The sequence below is a fragment of the Phaseolus vulgaris genome, chromosome 11 (genome assembly GCF_051622355.1).
Source record: "Phaseolus vulgaris cultivar YP4 chromosome 11, ASM5162235v1, whole genome shotgun sequence".
Lineage (NCBI taxonomy): Eukaryota > Viridiplantae > Streptophyta > Magnoliopsida > Fabales > Fabaceae > Phaseolus > Phaseolus vulgaris.
This window is the reverse complement of record NC_143508.1, coordinates 218,943-239,800: the sequence shown is the minus strand read 5'-3', so window position 1 is coordinate 239,800 and position 20,858 is coordinate 218,943. Positions and strand designations below refer to the sequence as shown.

Sequence of the window (20,858 nt, the reverse complement as noted above, 5' to 3'; positions counted from 1 at the left end):
GGTCCAATTGATGACAATATGCTTCATCTATGACGTGGGTGACAATCGCTAATCCAAAGAATTTGACGAAAAAGTGATTCTACCTAGCTTACCTAACCAATGCTGTTTTCTACAGAGATAACGAGATGGTATGGTTCCCCAATATGTTTGCACTCATTCAGAACAGGCATAAATGTCTATTTTATTCTTTTTGTTTGGTATCCCATTTCTTGTACTCATAACATGAAGAGAAAAAAATTTACAGGTGCATAGATGTGAACTAACTTGGTATGTAAAAACAAAGTAGAATTGTAGAGAAAAATGGCAAGACAGAAAGAAAGAAAAAATATTGCGTTTAACAGAGCGAAATGGATTGGTAGGTCACTTCACTTCTCCTCAAAGTCGACATCAATAATGTCAGGTCCTGATTTGGGGTTGGTTCTACCACCACCACCTCCTCCTCCTGAAAAGAAATCCCCTTTACCACCTTTAGGTTGCCACACAATGTTGCCACAGCCTGTACATCGAATTACTTGGTTCTTGTAGCCAGCAAATTGCATCTTGCAAGCCGGACAGGATCCCTGTCCAATTTCAATTTCAATTTTAACACATTATGAAGTAGCAGAGATTGAGAACAATGGGATGTGATGGGTACCTTGATGACTAAGGAGTTGGCCAATGTTCCAATGAGAAGAGGCCCAGCAAATGGAAGTACCCATGTTGCGATTACGAGAATGCGAAAAAGCCAACCAGAGAGCGCGAACCAGATGAAGAAAAGCGTCTAAGCAACCATAACCACTTCAAATTAAGAGTGAAACAAGACATGGTTGTGTTATACACTGATAGAAGAAGGGCGAATTTACTTACAGCGAAGCTCTTTCCGATAGGACTATCGAGAAAGTCGTTGAGCTGCTTCCTGTACTGCACCAGTGCAAAATCACAGTCAAATCAATCCATCCACCAAACCAAATCACCAAAACAAACAGGCACACTCACCTTGGGCAAGTTCCGTTGGAAATCGATGCTGAAAGTGCGGTACCGCTGTCCAATCTCAAACTCACGATCAATCTCGCGGGCTCGGTCGGCGGCGGCGCTGGCGACGGAGGAGAGACGGCGCGACAGGGCGTAGCGGCGGTCGATGCGCTCGGCAGTCTTCCTGGCTTCGAAGACGAAGCGCTCAAAGCCGTCGTTGGCAGTTCTCCAGGCCTCCCTCCAAACCCTACCCATGTCTCTACCTTTTCCATCTCCATTACCGAAGGCTTTCACCACCACACTCCCTCTTCTCTTCACCGCAGACTCAGCCCTAAACCTAACGTTGGGTGGTTGCCACCGCACAGGCACAGTTCCGGCTATCATTTTGTTGGTCACGCACTTCACGCTCCTCTCATCCCCTCCTTCACCTCACCTCTCCTCACCTCGCCCTATGTTATGTATCTCTCTATTTTCCTCTATCACCATAATTATTATATTATATTTTCTTCTGCTTTTTATTTTTTATTTTTTCTATTAATCTCTTGTTCTCCTTAATTCCAATTCACCCATTATCTTCTACTACCATCTAAGCCAAACAATACCTAAACTATTCATGTTTTTAATTTTTACATGAAAAATAAAATAATTTATTTAGACCTTCATATGAAGTTCGGACATTCCTTTTAAATGGCGTGTCGATGTCCGATACTCGTATCGGATATCGACACTCGTATGACACCTGTAGGACACGTATCCGTGAAATGTATAAATCAAAAAGTATTTGTTAGATTTATGACAATTATAGTACTGTTCTAACACAATTATAAAAAGGAAAAATAAATTAATATTTTATTGTATAATTCAAACTTTATTGTATAAATTGTTATTGTGATTATAAAAATAAGAAACAAATCTTTGTAAACCAGTTATGAAAAATATCTTTCTGCTCAAAAAAATAATCTGAAACATACTTGTGCACATAAATATTTATTGTCAATTTATATAATTTATAATTATATAATAAATAGATATGTGTCCCCGTGTCCTACATTTTAGAAATTTTAGGTATATTTGTATCCGTGTCTGTGTCGTATGAGTGTCCGTATCAATGCTACATAACTTCATAGCTAAAAATTAAAGAAAACATATTATTATCCTATCATAACCAACCCAAAAAAGCTCATTGAAAATGGTAAGAGAATACACATTTCTTCTTACTAGTACTATAATCCAAGAAAATATACATAGTTGAATGAAAATCAAATTTACGATGATTATAATGTAACAAGCACAACCAAAAGTCTTTAGGTAGGTTTCTTGTGAAAAGGTCTTTCATAAGGACTACGATTTTGAAAATTAATGGTGGATAAAATGTTAATGATAGTAGTAGTTGTGAGAAAAGCCTAATCCCAAAAATTTAGAGGTAAAGAAGCAAGTGATAAGAGAGGTAAACTAGTTTCAGTTATATGTTTATATTTTTTTTTTCAATGGAGTCATTATGTTTTGTGTGTATAGACATATACAATGATGTTATATGCCATTATCATGGAGATATAAAGTAATAAATAAAAACTCCTTAACTTTGTCAGATTATAAGCTATGTAGCACACATCCAATTTGATTTTTTGAAACGAATGAAAACATTTCATAGCAAACTTGTGATTTAAATTGTAGAAGACATATCCAAGTGTAACAAGAGTAAGCATCCACACACAATATAGTAATGGAAACCATTAGAAGCAGTCTACATGGATGGTCCTTAAATGTAAAATAGAAAAACAAGGTAAAGAGCAGTAAAAAGTAACTAATGAGTCTTAGCAATAGCACACTATCACAGGAATATTTTAATTTTTGGAAGGTGTATTACAGACTTCATAACTCAATGAACAATAGTAAAAGATGCATGTCTATGACAGGAATGCTATAGTTGAGGTTTAGAAGATAAATCAGTAATAGTATTATGAAAAATATCAGGTAAAGAATATTTTTAAGAATTCCTTGTAGAATAATATGCTTTGAAATCTGATGTTTAACAAGACAAGAAGACTGTTGGAGATCCCACATCGACTAGAGATAAGGATATTTCATAATATATAAATGGGTGCAAACCTCACCTTACTGAGTCGGTTTTATGGGGTTGAGTTAGGCTTAAAGTTCACTTCGTAATATGGTATCAGAGCCATTTCGAGCCTATTCTAGCGAGTATTTGTTGGCCTTATCAGGCCACCCGCTATCGGGCCACCACCCATAATATATAGTCCCACGCACGTGAGGAGGGTGTGTTGGAGATCCCACATCGACTAGAGATAAGGACATTGGATGCAGAAGGAATGCAAGAACCATTATTAAAACATCGCCAAACTTCAAACTAATAGGTGTATGGAAGGTTTGCAGAGGAGCACAGAGGATTTAGAGGGTGGTGTGGTAGCAGAAGACATAGACATGGTCCTGAAAAAAAAAACTCTAGATATCATTGAAGATTGATATGAGGGGATGAAAATAGAAGAGAAAAAAGTAACTTATTTGTATGTTGAAATAAGAATAGAGTGTTTAAATAAAAAACAGAAAGAGATAAACGATTCCTGATGATCGTCTAACCCACAAAATAAATCAATCAGTCTCTTGTCAGTTAACATTATGTCCACCTTAAAAACTTCATCCCTCTTTTCAATTAACATTTAATAATGCCACTGTCACAATTAACATTTAATAATGCCACTGTTCAGTGGGGTCTCAGTTTTTCGTGCCTTTCACAAAAATCTTATTTCTTTTACTTTGTGGTCCTGAGTATTACTCTAATTGTTGAAATTGTCATTAATGTTATTATAAAGATTTCCCAAGGTAAAAATATTAAACTATAATTTATTTATAAAAAATTGAAAAGACGACTATTCTGGTGGGTATATATTGAAATTTCTTAAGCACGAGCACAACGACTACTATTTACAGAAGACCATTCTGGTCAGTGATCAGGTGTGAAAAAGGAAGCCATATAATTCATTAATATCTAATAATAAAAAAAAAATAATGAATATACATGGTTATGAACATGCCACCTATAGTTTTGAAGCTTTGAGCCGAAATGGAGGAAGAATATCATTTGTCCCTACCATCAAAAAATGATTTGTCAAACAAAAATGTAGCTTTTAAAAGCCAAAGTTGTGAGAAAGCAACCAATACATTTCTGAAACGAATAGTGTTAGAAGAAAATAATTGTGAAGAGATGACAAAGAATGTGATGAACGCTATTCAGTACGAGAAGTACGGGGGAGGTTCAGCAGGATTGAAGGTTTGTTGCTTTCTTATTTTACTAGTCGATATGAAATCTTCAACACAACACACTTCGAGTTTATCAACTCGTCTTTAACACAACACACTTCTCTCACGTTGAGTCTACCAACTCGTATTCAACACAACACACTTCTCTCGTGTTGAGTCTACCAACTCGTCTTCAACACAACACACTTCTTTCATGTCGAGTCTACCAACTCGTCTTCAACACAACACACTTCTCTCGTATTGAGTCTACCAACTCGTCTTCAACACAACACACTTCTTTCACGTCGAGTCTACCAACTCAACTTCAACACAATACACTTCTCTCACGTCGAGTCTACCAACTCGTCTTCAACACAACACACTTCTTTCACGTCGAGTCTACCAACTCATCTTCAACACAACACATCGTGTTGAGTCTACCAACTCGTCTTCAACACAACACACTTCTCACACGTCGAGTCTACCAACTCGTCGTGTATAGAAGATATTATGATTAATTCATTAAGTAATGTTATTAGTGTTGTTTAATTGGAATAAAAGTGATTAATTAGTTGGCTATATTGTGTTGTTTGTAAGCAGCACGTTGAAGTTGGGATTCCGAGTCCAAAGAAGAAGGAGGTTTTAGTGAAAGTGGAAGCGGTTAGCATTAACCCGTTGGATTGGAAGATACAGAAGGGTTTGCTGAGACCTTTGTTTTTCCCCGGAAACTTTCCTCATACACCTTGTATGCATCTTTTCTCGTCTCTCCCATTCATTCTTTCCTCCCATTCACCTCTAACAATCTCTTGCTTCCAGGCACCGATATCGCCGGAGAGGTCGTTCAGATCGGACCACAGGTCAAAGATTTCAAAGTTGGCGACAAAGTCCTTGCTCTGCTCAATACTCGAGTAATTCACCTCTCATCTCATCTCAACTGCAAATACCCTTTTTTTTGTTGGAACTGTGATCGAAATTATACATATTTTTGTGTACATATTCTATTAGTATCAGTGTTGTGTTTTTTTGTGTTGTGTGTGCGATTAATTCTGTCTTTTTTGTGTTGTGTGTGCGATTAATTCTGTCTTTTTTTGTATTGTGTATGGTGAATTACGAAATTGCAGTATGGAGGTGGAATGGCGGAGTTTGCTGTGGCCAGTGAGAGCCTAACAGCTTCCCGGCCACCGGAAGTCTCGGCGGCTGAAGCTGCAGCGCTACCTATTGCCGCCCTCACAGCTCGTGATGCCCTAATTCAAATTGCAGGATTGAAGCTCGATGGCACTGGCAAACCCAAGAACGTTCTGGTAACTGCTGCTTCAGGTGGTGTGGGTCACTATGCTGTTCAGCTAGCAAAACTAGGGAACCACCACGTGACCGCCACCTGTGGAGCTCGGAACATTGAGGTTGTGAAGGGCTTAGGCGCCGATGAGGTTCTTGATTACAGGACTCCGGAGGGTGCAGCCCTGAAAAGTCCATCTGGTAGAAAATATGATGCAGTGATAAACTGCACATCCGGAATAGCTTGGTCAATTTTTGAACCTAATTTGAGTGAAAAGGCAGTGGTAGTTGAATTAACTCCTAATCCATCTTCATTTATCACTGCTGCTCTAAAGAAAATTAGCTTTTCGAAGAAGCGTTTGGTGCCATTTTTTGTAGTTGTGAAGCGTGAGGGCCTGGAGAATCTGGTTCAGCTATTGAAGGATGGGAAACTGAAGTCTCTTATTGACTCCAAGTTTCCTCTCACCAAAGCACAAGATGCTTGGGCCAAGAGCCTTGATGGTCATGCCACTGGAAAAATTATTGTGGAACCATAGTTTATAGAAATCTGATATATTGAAAACTTCTATCAGTCTACAACTTCATTTCTCATATTGTTAAGAGTGTGAGAGAGTAAGATTGTGAGAAAAAAAAAAGTGTGAAAAACGTAAGTGTATTTGGATTAACGTAAGTGTATTTGGATTAACGTACGAGTAAAGAAAATTTGATTGAGATACGTGAATGATGTGATGGTTGTAAAATTACATGTTAAAATACCTACTGAGTAGATTGTAAAGGTATTATTACTGTAGTTTATAAGCTTGGAAATATTGTAAGTCTATGGTATAAGTCTATGGTATAACTGGTCCTGCATATCATACTGTAATTCGGTTGTTTATGTTATTTTTCAAGTTTTTGTCTTCCTCATTCATATACAAACTTTTAGTTTGATTCCTTTTGTAATTCAGGTTGTTACTTGTGTTTCTTATTTCTCTGAAAAAAAAGTGAGTAATTTGAATTCATCATAGATTCACTATATGTTAATCCTTCATATGTAACTTTTTAATGTGTTTATATTTATATATGTAATGCACACATAAAATTAATAAATAAACATAGAAATACTCTTTAACCATACTCGCAATTTTAATATACAAATATAAAACAAAAAATTGATTTTAATAGATATAATATACATTTTAATATAATATTTATTTCCTTCGAAATAGTTATTATAAATTCAACTTAAATCAATTGCCAATAAATTAAAAATTTATCATACATTATATTATAAAATTGTTCAAACACAATATAATTGTCATTGTCAAGTATAAAAAAATAAAGATTAATACTTTTTTTAACTTTTAGAAATATTTAAAAATATGTTTCTTTAAACTTTAGAAAACTCTCACTTGAACATTCTTTTTAGTTCTGACAGTGATGAATAAAAAATTATTTCAAATTTTATGGGAGAAAGTTAGGGCTTTAATCTCATCCAAAACTCAATACACAATTTATGGTAAAAGTTTAAGACTAAAAGACCCAAGGAATAAAGCGTAGTAAGTCCCTGACCGAGAGTGAACAAAACTGATTTTCTGAAAACAAAACGACCTAACTTTTCTACCCTATATATCATTTTTGTGTTTTGTTTATGGACGTGACTCTTTAACTCGATGCAAACAACATATGAAAGTACTTGCATTAGAATTTTTCAACATAGTATGGACCCATAATAAAATTGTATAAAGTATTGTGAAATTTCACAAATTTTGGTAGATGATAGCCTTGATTTTCACAAAATTTCTGAAAAATTCTCCCGAAATAATATATATTTTGTTGCAATTCCATGTAAGAATATCAACTGAATTCGGGACAAAACCCGACAAATTTCAGGTTAAACCGATAAGTATTCACCTAGAAAAAATATCAAACAGTTTCACACACAAACATACATTACTTTCAATCTTGGCAATGATGAATAGAAAATTTATTGCAAATCTTGTAGAAAAAATTTGAAACTCAAATCTTAGCCAAAACTCAATACACACAATAACGAATGTCTGATAAAAATTTCAGAAAAAAAAAACCCATAAAAAAATAATATGAACTACCTTTATTACCCTATACTAGCGTTTTAACTCTAAAAACACTAATGCAACATACTTTGTTTGGAAGACATGCATAATTTTTCATTCATGACTCATAAAAGAGGAGTAGAGAGAAATTTACTTTAAATAAAAAATTGATTATATAAACTTGTTTTATTTTTTACTGGGATTTCAATAACAAACTTTGATCTTCAAAATCATAAACTAATTTTTCAGATCTTTAGAAAGGAGTCGAAGAAAGAGAAAGAAAAAAAAAAGTTTTAAAAGAAATGCTGTTTTTTAAAAATAAAACTTAAATAAATATTTTTTTCTATTTATAAACTCTTTACTTTAATATTAAAACATTTATATTCTACTTGTAACACTTCTATTCTTATAGTATAATAAATAATATGATTTTTTAATTCATTTAATTAATAGATACGAATATAAAACAATGTTGCTTGGTACGCAAACATTAGAAATGAATTCTCATAATCTCATTCAAATGCTTAAAACCATATACCACTGTATGATAAAAATATTACATTGCAATGCATTTGTTTAATATTTATAATTTCGATTGCAATAAATGTATTCAATTAATTATAAATTTTATAATTTTTAAAAAACTCTTAGTAAAACGAAATAAATAATATTTATCAACTATTAAATAGTAAAGCGCAATTCTTAAATAACTAAAATTAATAATTACAACTTTAAATAAAATAAATCTATTAACTCTTTATTTACTAATTAGAAATTAAAATTTTAAAATTAATATAATTTTGAGTAAAAAATGAAAAATACTTAAATAAGTAATTATAAATGGATAATTAGAACAATTATAAGAAAAAGATTTGGAGTTGTAATCTGTGAGAGAGTAAGAAGAGATGACAACGAGAAGCGCAACCACCACTCCCGATCTCATGAACGCACTTCACTACGACGCCTACGGCGGCGGCGCCGCCGGCCTCAAGGTTTTCACCTTCCTCTCTTTCTGTTCTGTTCAATTCAATTCACTTCCTTTCAATTTAACCTAATTTCTTCATTTCCACTATCAGCACGTTCAAGTTGGCGTTCCCACTCCCAAGACAAATGAGGTTTTGCTGAAATTGGAAGCAACCAGCATCAACCCCATTGATTGGAAGATTCAGAAGGGTCTTCTGCGCCCTTTGTTTTTGCCCAGATCCTTTCCCCACATTCCTTGTATGCTTCCATTCATTCGTTCATTCACTCTCTTTTTTTCATTGCTATTCATAATCATGAATAATTGCCATTCTTTTTCTGCTTCATCGCCATCACTGTCAGGCACTGATGTCGCTGGAGAAATCGTTGAGATCGGACCGCAAGTCAAAGATTTCAAAGTTGGCGACAAAGTCCTTACTAAGCTCACTCATCAAGTAATTCAATTCTCTCTTTCTTTCACTCCTTTTAACTTCTAATTGCAACCCTAAACAGCTTTAAGAAGGACGGAAAACTTGAATCAATTTTTTTTGGAACCACCACCATCCTAATTTGCTGTTTCACGAACATCTTTGTTGGCAAAAGAAGTAGAGCTTCATAGATAGTCGTTGTTATACAAGATACTCGCTGTTACTGCTCTTATAGTTTTTGTATGTCAAAACTACAACCACCAAAACATTGTCTTATACATTGGGCATAAGATTAAGTATTGAGTTTTAGAGCAATGATATATTGAGCTCCACTATACAACCTCTAATTGATGATATAAAAGAAGGTATTTTTGTCATTTCTTACAAAAATTGAAATTTTAGGCAAAGAAAAAGAGTTGTATACTGGAGCAAAATTATCGATGATGTATCATTTTTCTTGAGTTTTATAAGAACTTCCGAGTATGCTGACATGTATAAAAATAACACTTAGGGTTTTTTTTTTCATAAGAATACCAAATTATTTAATATATATTTCTACCAATAACCAAATAAAAACGAGAGTGTGAATCTTAAAAGACTCTTCTATTAGAGTAAAAACTACAAAAAGGTATTAAGAGTGATGTCATACGTGGAATCCACAAAAATTAAATTAAGACCTTATAGAATGTTGCAAAATATGTTTGCCACTTGAACAGTAAGGCTTTCTTAATTATTATACAATCATATTTAGACAGCAACCTTACATCATGCCAAAGCTCATCCTTTCTTAGTCACATAATAATACTGCTTCAATGTTTTTCTTTTTGCTTAAAAGAAATCACTTATTGCCCCTTGAATGAAAGTGTATTGTGCCTATAAAAAACTAGTAAAATGTAGAATATATGATGTTGCCAGATAAATTCTAGTGTGAAATAATTGGCATGTTATACCTGAACTTGTTCCAAGTTAAAGAATATTTTCCAATTCATATGCTGGTGGCAACTGCCTAATACCCATTTTGTGTTGTATGTGTTGAATGTCAGTATGGAGGTGGACTGGCTGAGTTTGCTGTCGCCAGTGAGAGCATAACAGCTTCCAGACCACCTGAAGTCTCAGCTGCTGAAGCTGCAGCATTACCTATAGCTGCACTCACAGCTCGTGATGCCCTCACACAAATTGCAGGAGTGAAGCTTGATGGGAGTGGCCAGACCAGGAACATTTTAGTAACTGCTGCTTCAGGTGGTGTGGGTCACTATGCTGTTCAACTAGCAAAGCTAGGGAACACCCATGTCACAGCCACTTGTGGGGCTCGCAACATTGAGTTTGTCAAGGGTTTAGGTGCCGATGAGGTTCTTGACTACAGGACTCCAGAGGGGGCAGCGCTCAAGAGTCCATCTGGTAGGAAATATGACGCAGTCATACACTGTACAACTGGAATATCTTGGTCAACTTTTGAACCTAATTTGACTGAAAAGGCAGTTGTAGTTGATTTAACACCTAATGCAAGTTCGTTGTGGACTGCTGCCCTGAAGAAAGTTACTTTTTCCAAGAAGCGGCTGGTGCCATTTGTAGTAACTGTCCAGCGTGAGGGCCTGGAACATCTACTCCAACTAGTGAAGGATGGGAAACTTAAGTCTGTTATTGACTCCAAGTTTCCTTTGAGCAAAGCTGAAGATGCTTGGGCTAAGAGCATTGATGGCCATGCTACTGGAAAAATCGTTGTGGAACCATAGATACAGTTTGCTTTGAGTTGTTCAATCTCTAGTTTCTACATATCAGGACACGGTTTGTGTAAAGCTCATATGATAATGAATAACTGCGCGTGTTGTATGCTTGTAAGGATTTTAAGTTAATATTTGTTGTCTGTTTTTGACACTGTGATTGGTTTGTATATGATGGGATGCTTTACTACCAGGCAACTTTTCTTGTGTCCTACTTAGTTGTTCATTAAGTTGCTCATTGATTGTGCACATTTTCTCCTTTCCTTTTCTCGTGGTTAAATTAGAACTTGTTTGCTTTAGCTTGATACCTGATAAATGCTTATTTTTCACAAATTCTCTTACGAAGATGATAAGACCAAGTGATTATGAACTTAATTTCTAACAAGTATTAGTTAGTTTTCTCGTTAGTGGATGTTCGCGTGATACAACGCCTTTCTGATCCAACATCTTTCTCATATTACGACCGGAGTTCAAGTCCAAGGCTTCTCACTTGAAATGCAAAATTAACAATCTTTATTTGTTGATTACGTCTATGACTGGGCATGTAGGTTTTGTAGATTTAATTTGTGTAATTAGATTTAAAAATCATTCAGATCATTAAATAAAAACTAATTTTAGAAACTAAATTAATTAATTATTATTTAATTAAATTAGAGATAATTTTATAAATGAAAAAAATTATTAGTATATAAAGTAGTTTTTATTAGTAATAAAAATTTACAAAATGATTTCTAAATTGCTATGTAATTAGTTATCAAGATTTTAGCTACTTATTGTTTTATATTTTAAATTAGCTTTTATTAATCTTTTAGAGACTAATTTAGAATTTAAAATAGTAGTCACTAAAACTTTCATAGCAAATTGAGATACAAATTTAAAAATTACTTTATAATTTTTTATTATTAATAGAAATCACTTTAAATATTAATAATTTTCTAAATTAATATCTAATTTAGTTAATATAGTGATTAATTATTTTTAATTTTTAAATTTAGTTACTATTTAATAATTTTATTGAGGGAGGTAAAAATAGTTGAAAGGGTATTATTTGTATTTGGGATAGAAGGAATAGATTAAGAGGGTGTGTAGAGGTGAAGGATCTTTGAGACAAACTTCAAACCCAAACTATTGATTAAATTAAGGAAAAGGGGGATTCGAAATGGAGTTTGGGTGGTCAATTAATTGAATCTTGTCTTTGACAGGAAAAGGAGGTGAAATGTGAGAAATAATGAACAAATCACACCAGCACATACTATAATCTATTCAACTATTGATTACAGTTATTTTGTTTAGATGTCTACTCTAAATTAAGCTACTTAGGCAAACTAGTTCTTTTGATCATAAGAACACGACATTTCTTTCCAATCCAATTACTTGTCCACGGTGGATCTCGAGACACCACTTGGTACCCAGCATTTGCGTACAATTTGCGAGCACCCACATCTTCTTCATAGGCTCGAAGGGCAAGAAACTCAAAACCCCACAAAATGGAAAGCATGTCGCAGGCTTTCAACAGTGCAGTCGCTATTTTCCTCCTCCTGTGCTATCAATCAGTTTCTTAAATACACCTTCACAACAACACCAGCAAGATCATTGTAATGATTATGAAATTGTGCTTAATCACCTGAAAGTTTCGGAGACTGCTATTCCTGATATGTAAAGGTACTCTTCAGCTTCAGATGGAAGATGTTGAAGCACATTTTGGTCTCTTAAGACAGTCACATCTATGACACCCACAAGCTGTTTTGCTGAATCTTGATCATCTTTTGCTGCCTCAGCTACCAAACAAGCATACCTGAATAACATGTCACACATTACAGTCTAACGTTTCACAGAACAGTTGCTGAAATTTCAATACTCTTTAGCATGGCACATGATCATTGTTGTGGTTGATATCTATTGTCACATTGTGGCGTATATAACTAAGAAATAAATAGGTGAACACAAGAAAGGTTATTGAATGCTACATCAAATTTTTTTCTCTTTTTAAGTACTTTTATACTTTTATATTACAAGTTCACATATTTGTTGACTATAATATTCATAAGAAAAGGACAAATTTACCTATTAGGTGGTGAGTTTTTAAGCTTGTAAAGGAGCCCTGAAAGCACTTCCGCCTATTGGTTCAAGGCAAAAAAAACAAAAAACAAAACAGAATAATTAAGAGGTGGGTGGGTGCCTGGTCAGAAAATATAAAGCTCAGCTTCACACAAATCAGTAGTTGAATTGAAAGCTTCTGCAATTTCTACTAAATTTCACATTCTTTCACACTTATTTCATACTCCTTAAATATAATAGTAAATTTAGTGGAAAGTGTCCTTTTGAAAAGCGAAAACAAGAGTTGTTTTGTTTACTCTTTTTAAAAATTGATACAAAAGAATGAAGTGATTTGTTTGATTGGAAAAGGAGAAAGAAAAAGAAAAGAAAAAGAGAGAAGCAGAACCTGAAAGAATTGGAAGAACAGGTCGTTGAAAATAGAGATAGGAACATGGAATGCTTCGGCCTGAACTTGAGATGCCTTCCTTATCTCTTCTGCGTTTTCAAATAGCTTCCTTACTCTCCATCCATACTCACACGCCAAATACTCAAACTGCTGCTTCAGCTTTCCACTGCTACCATTCTCTATCTGCAACCTCACATCCTCATCAACACAAGGTAGTTGCGAACTGGTGGTGCTTGTGGTTGTGCTGCTGCTGCATTGCAACACCAAACCCCCACCTCGCCTTTTCCTTCCCACTCTGTAAGAACCACTTCTGGATCCTCTTCTAGCACCGTATCCCAAGTTTGAGCACACAAGTTTGTGTGAAGCATTGGGATTACTCGCCAGTATATGAGCCATTCATGCATGAACCAAACCAACACAAGCAAGGTTAGGCTACATATACATCACAGCTTGGTTTTTGGTTGATATCGCAAAATCAAATATAGAATTCGGATCGGTATTTATTTGTGTGGCCTCTCTTTTTTCTGTTATTGTGGCTGCCAATTACACATAAATCCAGTGGCCACGTGCACTCATCTCAGCCAAGAAAACTACTATTTTCGTTTCCACTTTTCATACTACATTCTCAATCTCAAGTTTAATTCCAATCTCACTCCATCTTCACAATCCATATTCAAGCGAAAACTCCCATCATCTTCTATTTCTGTTTCACACAACAAAAAATATCAAACATTTTTCCACACAAAACATCAACATCAACAACAACCACACTCATAAGAATCTATAGCCCAGAAACAAATACACACACACGCACATTGGCATCGGTTTGGTTTGCCTCTAACTAAGTGTAACCATGGAGTGTCACAGGGTCAATCTCACAGTCAGTTTGGAATCATCCTAATTCAGTCCTTGGGACCCTTTTTGATTTTCTCTTGTAATGTTTGGACTGAATAAAACAGAACTTCTTGACAAATTTCTAACTATCATTCATGGCTTAGGATGGATAAATCAAGACAGAACACAATCAGAACCCAAAAAGTTATATATCCACCAAATACAATGCATCATATTGTGTCACGAAAATAGAAGTAAACAACATGTCAATGAAACAGAGACTTAAATTAATCACCTAAATAAAAGATGCTAATGATTCAATAAGAGAAAATAACACCATCCAGCAAAAACCGTAACTGTGTTATCATGTACAAGATGTATAATTTATTTAATTATATGTTAAATCTGTATGATTTTAATATTTATACATTTATTTATCTTCATATGACGATAATAACTGTGAAAAGTTCGAGGTTTAAACAAAATAAGAAAGACCTAGGATGGGGAAGAATGTGTGAACAGCAATTGGATTTGCTATCCATCACGAGGAAGTTGTTTCTTGTTTCTAATCTCCAGTACCACAAATACAGCGAGAGAATGATTACAGATAATAGATTATACGATAATCACAGTGACAAAGCAAAACAACGTAACAAGAATGTGTTCTCCAACGTGGGAGAGACAAAGTTACAAACATGCTTACACAATCTCTGCGGCTATAACACCAGGCCCATGGCCCAACCCATTCCATAATTTCTGTTTCTTTTTCAACCTTATACTATAATTTAATCAAACATTTTTTTATGTAAAATTATTATACTCATTGCACATATTTAAAACTCACATGTAAATTGTGTCAAGAGAAAAAAGTATTTTCTATTTAACTAAAAAGAAAAGTACAAAAAATAATTTTAAAAATATAAAATGGTAAATAATGTCTTTACTAGATTTTCTTTTCTCAAAATTAAACATTAAAATTTATTTATTTTTGTCTTACTTGTGTATGGTAAAAAAATATAATTGAAAATAAAATGTGTATGTATATGGGCCTGGGTCTGGGTCTGGGCCTGGGCCTGGGCTGGGGTGGAGAAGAAAGCACCGTAGTGTGTCATGTGTGTATGGCGTGGCATAGGATTCGGACCAACGAATCAATGAATGTTTCTTTTAAAAGACAGAACAGAACAAAACCTCTATCTTGTCTTCTCCACTCTCACTCACTCTCTCCCAAATGGCCCAAAATGATTCAAACCCTCCTCCTCCTGCTCCGGCCGCTTCACCGCCTCAGGACCCTCCGTCACTGTCGTCGGAGAATGATGCCAAAGCCGACGATGTGGTTGAGGAGAAGGTGAAGGCTGAGGAGGTGCTTGTGGATGAAGAGAAAGGCAAAGAGAAAGAGGAAGTAAAAGGTACTGAGGAGGCGGTTGTGGTTGAGGAGAAGGAGAAGGAGAAGGAGAAGGAGAAAGAGAAAGAGAAAGAGAAAGAGAAAGAAGAAGAGGTTACAGGCGGAGAGACAGAGAGCGAGTCATTGAAGGAGGAGAGCAATAGGGTTTCTGATTCGGAGAGAAAGGGCATCGAAGAGCTGAAGAAGGCGCTGAGGGAAGAGTTGGAGCGGAAGGAGGAAGGCGAGGTTTCCATCTGGGGCGTCCCTCTCTTGAAGGACCAGAGGACTGACGTCATTCTTCTCAAGTTTCTGAGAGCGCGCGACTTGAAGGTGAAGGATGCTCTTGTGATGATTCAGAACACTCTCCAATGGAGGAAGGACTTCGGCATCGAGAAGCTTCTGGAGGAAGATCTGGGAGAGGAGTTGGAGAAGGTGGTCTTCATGCACGGCCACGGAAGAGAGGGGCACCCCGTCTGTTACAACGTCTACGGAGAGTTCCAGAACAAGGAGCTCTACCAGAAGGCCTTCTCCACCGAGGAAAACCGAACCAAGTTTCTCCGATGGCGGATTCAGCTGCTGGAGCGCAGCATCAGGAACCTCGACTTCACTCCCGGAGGCATCAGCGCCATTTTCCAAATCAATGACCTCAAAAACTCCCCTGGCCCTGCCAAACGGGAACTTCGCCTTGCCACCAAACAAGCTCTGCAGTTGCTTCAGGACAACTATCCCGAGTTTGTTGCCAAACAGGTTCCTTTTCCTTTCACTTCCTTCCTTGCTTCCTCCATTTCTGTTTTGACTACCTCTAACAGAAGGGATAGTGATTCTGCAGGTTTTCATCAATGTCCCTTGGTGGTATCTTGCATTCTATACCATGATCAATCCCTTCTTAACTCAGAGAACCAAAAGCAAGTTTATCTTTGCAGGACCATCCAAATCTCCAGACATTCTTTTCAAGTTAGTCACTACTCAACTCTACTCTACTCTTCTCTCTATTATCATCTAACCTTCCGTGTTTCTTTCCTTGAATTGAATAGGTATATTTCTCCCGAGCAAGTGCCGGTGCAGTATGGTGGCCTCAGTGTAGATTTCTGTGACTGCAACCCCGATTTCACTACGTCTGATCCTGTCACCGAACTTTCTATAAAGCCAACCACTAAGCAAACTGTCGAAATTGCTATCTATGAGGTGGCTTTCATTCTACTCTTCTTTTTTAACTAGATTAGATTCTGTCATGCTCCTGTGTTATGAATCTATGAATTGAAGTGTCTTGCTAAATCGAGGCATGCGATTTTCCAGAAATGCATTATTGTTTGGGAGCTGCGGGTGGTGGGCTGGGAGGTTTCCTACAATGCTGAATTCAAGCCTGATGCTAAAGATGCATATACAGTTGTCATACAGAAGGCCACAAAGATGTCCCCCACCGATGAACCAGTGGTTTCCAATAGCTTCAAAGTTGGTGAACTGGGGAAATTGTTGCTCACCATAGATAATCCTACCTTGAAAAAGAAGAGGCTTCTTTACAGGTTCATGATCAAACCCTACTGTGATTGAGCGAAAATCACCTCTAGACTCTTCGGTGGTATTCGGTACATGAAAGAAATTTAACTTCAAGAGTGAGAAATATGCATGTTGCCTTTTGTTCTGCCCATTCTTCATCTATAGTTTTGGTCGTGAGTCGTTTGCAGATTGTCTTTTTCTGTCTTTGTTGTATTTAATACGTCATTGCAAGACAAAAAGTTCCGCTAGTCTAAATTGTTCTTTTATTTTCTAGTGATGAACAATATTGGGGAAGAGAGTAACACATGGAATTGATATTAGAGTTGGTTTGTGAGAACACATTTGTCACCAGAACTATATATCACTTTGATGGGTGAGCCAAACCAACATGTAGGAAGGATGTCTGCTTGTTAGAAGTTTCGATGTAAAATTTTGTTCCTGTACTTGTCCGGTGTGGAGTTTGGTTTTGGTCCAATTCTGAGCATTTTGCATATCATAGATATTTAATATAGAAGGAGTAAATGAGAAGTATGATTGATTTCTATATTTTCTCTCTTGCTTATTATTCTTCATTTTAATATATTTCTATTTGATTTTCATTCTATTTATAAATGAAATTAAAAGAGTAATTACTTCAGATTGGTTACCTTTGGTTGAATATTGCAGAGGCTGCTTCTGTCTTACTTCTTATTCTTTGGTTGAATACTGCAGAGGCTGCTTCTGTCTTCTTATTTGTGCATTTACCCTTTATTTAGTGATACTCGGCTTCTTCTTTGTTATTCTTGATTTTTTATTCTGTTTTACCCGAGGACTGTAAATGGTTGAGAATGTACTTTTATCCATTGGATTTGACTTCTCCAAAGTCCATGCACATTAGAGGGTAAAATATGGAACGAGGACTGTTGACTGAAAAATCAATGGTTGAGATTTTTTAACTACCTAAATGACTATAGACACACATGCAAATGTATTTTATCACGGTATCAACCGCTGATTATCCAATTAATGACTAATATGTTCAATTCAGCCTGTAAAGTGTGGGGAGGAGACAAATCCTTATTGATCATCATCTGACCCTCTGCTGCCACCATAGATAATCTGATGCCTGTTCACAATGTCAATACATCTGTAACTATATGTTCCTGGCCTATTTTTCTGGAAACAGGAGATAGCATTTTAAGGATGTTGTTTAAATGTCTTTAGACAATTTTTAGGTAGTGTTCTCTAAGTTGTTGAACTTTGATATTCTCATTCCATCATTTTTTTTTTCATATGGACAGAAAAACTTTGCAACAGCTAAGCATACTTGAGACCGATTCCTCCTTATTCCTAGTCTTCTTACATAGACGAAGCATGTATTGTGAAAGTCCACATTATAGTAATATATCGTTCATCTTAACAGATTTCATGATGACATTATTTTCATAATAGTATAAACTTTACTGTTGATTCTATCCACAATAATTGGTTTGGAGAATGACATGCAAGTCATATGTGCTGTTTCGTAAATTCTCCAGATTTTAGTCATGTGGAGAATGACATGCAAGTCTTGTGTGCTGTTTTGTAAATTCTCCAGATGCATCATGAACCTTGTTAGGTAAGGGGGGAATATTTAAAGGAGGTTCTCTGTGGAAAGAAGCTTTAATAAAGTAATTGTTTTTAGTGCAAGTATGCAAGAAATAATTGCGGTTTGCTAGTGTGGTAGTTGCTTGGAATTTAGAAAGAAGTGACCAATCAAATGTTGAATGAGTATATAGGGTTAAATTCCAAAAGTAGCTAGAATGTCCTCCCTCTAGGTCCCTCTTCTAGCACAGGCTGTGTTTTTGTTCTTTGTGCCTCTATCATGCATGACAATGGGGGAATATATGCATTCAGATTCTCATAATTACGTGTTCATGTTATGTTTAAAGTGATATAGTTAATGAAAAAAAGTTTAATTGTTTCAACTTGTGGAATGTATAAATTCCATGGAGATAAAGGTAGTTAACAATAAACCTTATGAATAATACAAGTATCTCCATATGACTCCAGCTTTCAATTCTAAGTTAGGTAAAATCTCCAATTGCAATTTCATTGGTTTTGTTCATTTTAGATATAACTACTTTTTGCATACGTTGACAGTTAGAGATCAATTATTTTGAAATTAAACATGTTCTCTCTCAACTCTTACACTTAAAACTTCATTTCATCACTTTTCAATGCGTTTTACTAATTTTTTCAATTCTAATAACATTTCATTCATTTATAACTTTCCTTCTTTGCCTAAATAAGGTATTATAGTAGCATTTGTTAACCTTTTTTAAGAATGGCTAATTATTTTCATCTTCAAAAAAGTTATTTCTTTACTCTTGTTTTCCCTATTACTCTTGACAGGAATAAACCCTAAACAACTAATTAAAGGGATCGTAAATATCCATCTTTTTACTATGCTATGTTTTGGTTTTAATATTTACACTGATTATTTCAATTTTAATAAAATATTAAACTTTAACCAATTAAAATTATCGTTATTTAAATTGCAAGTTTGTTTAACAATTAATTATTAATTTCTTACAAGTTAATTTAACATTTTTTAATGAACAGTTTGATTAAAGTTTGACTTTTTAATTAGTTTATCAGTGTCTTTTACGTAGTAAGCTTCATTTCACAATACCTAATTATTTGTTTGGTTGGAGGGAGAGAATGGGCACAAAGCGGATAATATTAATTCATTTTATTGAAATTAAAATAGGTAATATAATTAATGTTTTCCTACTTTATCTTTTTCTTAAATTTACTCTCTTTTTCTTCAACCAAACATTTTTAAACCAGTAATTTATTTTCATTTATTTGTTCGTATCATACGTTCGTAAGTTTGGATGTTAACATTGATGTAATGTAAGTTAATGAATCACTCGTGGACTAAGGTTGTCGAGAGCAGTAATAATTGATGCCATCATTTATACTTTCAAATCAATCATTATCTTTTGCAACACTTTCTTCCTTTTTCACTGTTTCCACAATAACTTCAATATATATATATATATCCATCTCTATCTACTTTTGTTTCTAACAATACCAATACAATTTTAACCTAAAAATTTCATATAAATTACTTTTTTTTTATCATGTACCCGATAATTAATGGATAAATAATATGCCTTCAACTTTGTTTTTCAAAAAAAGTTGTGTTAAAATAGTGATTTTAGGACTTTTGTTGAAGAAAAATGTGTACATAATATATTATAAGGGGTTGTTATACCAAGATGTGATTTATTATTAAAGTTATATAGAAAATGAGAAAGTTATTAAATTGAAAAGAAAGGAATGGGTTGGTTGAGCTTTCAAAGTTTTGGTGGAATGTGTATGTATGTGGGGTACCTCACATTTTGTTCTTTCTTCTTTTGCTTCAATCATGGATTGAGTGTGTAACATTACCAACACATGGCTGTAATCATTATGTTTGGTTCCAGCTGTTACCATAATCCATTCTTTGCTTTGCTTTCATTCATTCCAGTTTTTTTTTTTTAATAAAGCAAATTTTCAGTTTAGTTCAACTTAATGCTTTATTGACACTTTATTCAATATTATGTATGATGATCAATTTTATATGTTTATTTTTCGTTATTTTAATTAATGTCTTCTCATTTTCTGATTAACTACTCTTATTTTTCTTTTCACCACTTTTATTAATTATAATTGAATCAGCTTTATGGATTCTAATTTGAGAGAGGCACATATGAACATCACATTGGACTTTTGGGTTAGATCGAAAGCAATTTGTACTATTAACAATCTTGGCAATTGCTTCCTGTACTCCCTCAATTTGAACATGTAGCTCCACAGTTTCTAAAATGACTATTTTACCCTTATTTAAATTAACCTTAGTGATTACCTATTTTGCTGTTTTGAAATGTTTTTCCTTGACACATTTTTTAAAATTCATGAAATATATTTTGGAACACATTTTTCAAAACAGAGTAAAATATTCAGAACGAATGTTTTCTAAAACAAGATTTTCAGAAGAACTTCCATTATTCACATTCTTGTGCTCGATTTTCCCGCATTGCAATGCTA

The 20,858-nt window shown here is 34.8% G+C and overlaps 5 protein-coding genes across 6 annotated transcripts; 3 read left to right on the top strand and 2 right to left on the bottom strand.

The window, feature by feature from the left end:
* Positions 1-153: 153 nt before the first annotated feature.
* LOC137832910 (replicase polyprotein 1ab protein) lies at positions 154-1,552 on the bottom strand. The gene is made up of 4 exons (XM_068641306.2): positions 976-1,552; positions 847-900; positions 635-760; positions 154-560 (listed from the first exon to the last, which is right to left on the bottom strand). Exons 1-4 carry the CDS (start codon positions 1,333-1,335, stop codon positions 366-368), a joined length of 735 nt encoding a protein of 244 aa, XP_068497407.2. The 5' UTR covers positions 1,336-1,552; the 3' UTR covers positions 154-365.
* Positions 1,553-4,025: 2,473 nt separating this feature from the next.
* LOC137832449 (chloroplast envelope quinone oxidoreductase homolog) lies at positions 4,026-6,426 on the top strand. The gene is made up of 4 exons (XM_068640619.2): positions 4,026-4,240; positions 4,810-4,954; positions 5,026-5,117; positions 5,331-6,426. Exons 1-4 carry the CDS (start codon positions 4,034-4,036, stop codon positions 6,018-6,020), a joined length of 1,134 nt encoding a protein of 377 aa, XP_068496720.2. The 5' UTR covers positions 4,026-4,033; the 3' UTR covers positions 6,021-6,426.
* A 1,955-nt stretch (positions 6,427-8,381) lies between these two features.
* Positions 8,382-10,845, top strand: LOC137832439 (chloroplast envelope quinone oxidoreductase homolog). The gene is made up of 4 exons (XM_068640608.2): positions 8,382-8,530; positions 8,615-8,759; positions 8,862-8,953; positions 9,970-10,845. The coding sequence occupies exons 1-4, from the start codon at positions 8,444-8,446 to the stop codon at positions 10,657-10,659; spliced, it is 1,014 nt and encodes a 337-aa protein (XP_068496709.2). The 5' UTR covers positions 8,382-8,443; the 3' UTR covers positions 10,660-10,845.
* A 1,031-nt stretch (positions 10,846-11,876) lies between these two features.
* Positions 11,877-14,120, bottom strand: LOC137818404 (Acyl-CoA N-acyltransferases (NAT) superfamily protein). 2 transcript variants are annotated; one of them, XM_068621816.2, is made up of 5 exons: positions 13,905-14,038; positions 13,091-13,793; positions 12,712-12,764; positions 12,272-12,442; positions 11,877-12,185 (listed from the first exon to the last, which is right to left on the bottom strand). In XM_068621816.2, the coding sequence occupies exons 2-5, from the start codon at positions 13,484-13,486 to the stop codon at positions 11,960-11,962; spliced, it is 846 nt and encodes a 281-aa protein (XP_068477917.1). In that variant the 5' UTR covers positions 13,487-13,793; positions 13,905-14,038; the 3' UTR covers positions 11,877-11,959. The 2 variants fall into 2 exon arrangements, with proteins under 2 accessions (XP_068477917.1, XP_090153994.1); XM_090297868.1 differs by lacking the exon at positions 12,712-12,764 and having other exon boundaries at positions 13,905-14,120.
* An 873-nt stretch (positions 14,121-14,993) lies between these two features.
* LOC137807768 (Sec14p-like phosphatidylinositol transfer family protein) lies at positions 14,994-17,346 on the top strand. Its single transcript, XM_068608591.2, has 4 exons — positions 14,994-16,052; positions 16,135-16,259; positions 16,340-16,490; positions 16,602-17,346. Exons 1-4 carry the CDS (start codon positions 15,153-15,155, stop codon positions 16,854-16,856), a joined length of 1,431 nt encoding a protein of 476 aa, XP_068464692.2. The 5' UTR covers positions 14,994-15,152; the 3' UTR covers positions 16,857-17,346.
* The last annotated feature ends 3,512 nt before the right edge of the window (positions 17,347-20,858 follow it).

What these genes read in the sequence shown, in the direction of transcription:
- LOC137832910 (XM_068641306.2), bottom strand. Translation starts at nt 1,335, where the DNA reads ATGATAGCCGGAACTGTGCCTGTGCGGTGGCAACCACCCAACGTTAGG. An exon ending in TCCAACGGAACTTGCCCAAG is followed by an intron (nt 901 to 975) that starts GTGAGTGTGCCT and finishes GCACTGGTGCAG; the next exon opens with TACAGGAAGCAGCTCAACGA. An exon ending in CTATCGGAAAGAGCTTCGCT is followed by an intron (nt 761 to 846) that starts GTAAGTAAATTC and finishes ATGGTTGCTTAG; the next exon opens with ACGCTTTTCTTCATCTGGTT.
- LOC137832449 (XM_068640619.2), top strand. Translation starts at nt 4,034, where the DNA reads ATGGAGGAAGAATATCATTTGTCCCTACCATCAAAAAATGATTTGTCA. An exon ending in GAGGTTCAGCAGGATTGAAG is followed by an intron (nt 4,241 to 4,809) that starts GTTTGTTGCTTT and finishes GTTTGTAAGCAG; the next exon opens with CACGTTGAAGTTGGGATTCC. An exon ending in AAACTTTCCTCATACACCTT is followed by an intron (nt 4,955 to 5,025) that starts GTATGCATCTTT and finishes TCTTGCTTCCAG; the next exon opens with GCACCGATATCGCCGGAGAG.
- LOC137832439 (XM_068640608.2), top strand. Translation starts at nt 8,444, where the DNA reads ATGACAACGAGAAGCGCAACCACCACTCCCGATCTCATGAACGCACTT. An exon ending in GCGGCGCCGCCGGCCTCAAG is followed by an intron (nt 8,531 to 8,614) that starts GTTTTCACCTTC and finishes TTCCACTATCAG; the next exon opens with CACGTTCAAGTTGGCGTTCC. An exon ending in ATCCTTTCCCCACATTCCTT is followed by an intron (nt 8,760 to 8,861) that starts GTATGCTTCCAT and finishes CATCACTGTCAG; the next exon opens with GCACTGATGTCGCTGGAGAA.
- LOC137818404 (XM_068621816.2), bottom strand. Translation starts at nt 13,486, where the DNA reads ATGGCTCATATACTGGCGAGTAATCCCAATGCTTCACACAAACTTGTG. An exon ending in TGTTCTTCCAATTCTTTCAG is followed by an intron (nt 12,765 to 13,090) that starts GTTCTGCTTCTC and finishes TTGAACCAATAG; the next exon opens with GCGGAAGTGCTTTCAGGGCT. An exon ending in GCAGTCTCCGAAACTTTCAG is followed by an intron (nt 12,186 to 12,271) that starts GTGATTAAGCAC and finishes TTGATAGCACAG; the next exon opens with GAGGAGGAAAATAGCGACTG.
- LOC137807768 (XM_068608591.2), top strand. Translation starts at nt 15,153, where the DNA reads ATGGCCCAAAATGATTCAAACCCTCCTCCTCCTGCTCCGGCCGCTTCA. An exon ending in CCGAGTTTGTTGCCAAACAG is followed by an intron (nt 16,053 to 16,134) that starts GTTCCTTTTCCT and finishes GTGATTCTGCAG; the next exon opens with GTTTTCATCAATGTCCCTTG. An exon ending in TCGAAATTGCTATCTATGAG is followed by an intron (nt 16,491 to 16,601) that starts GTGGCTTTCATT and finishes GCGATTTTCCAG; the next exon opens with AAATGCATTATTGTTTGGGA.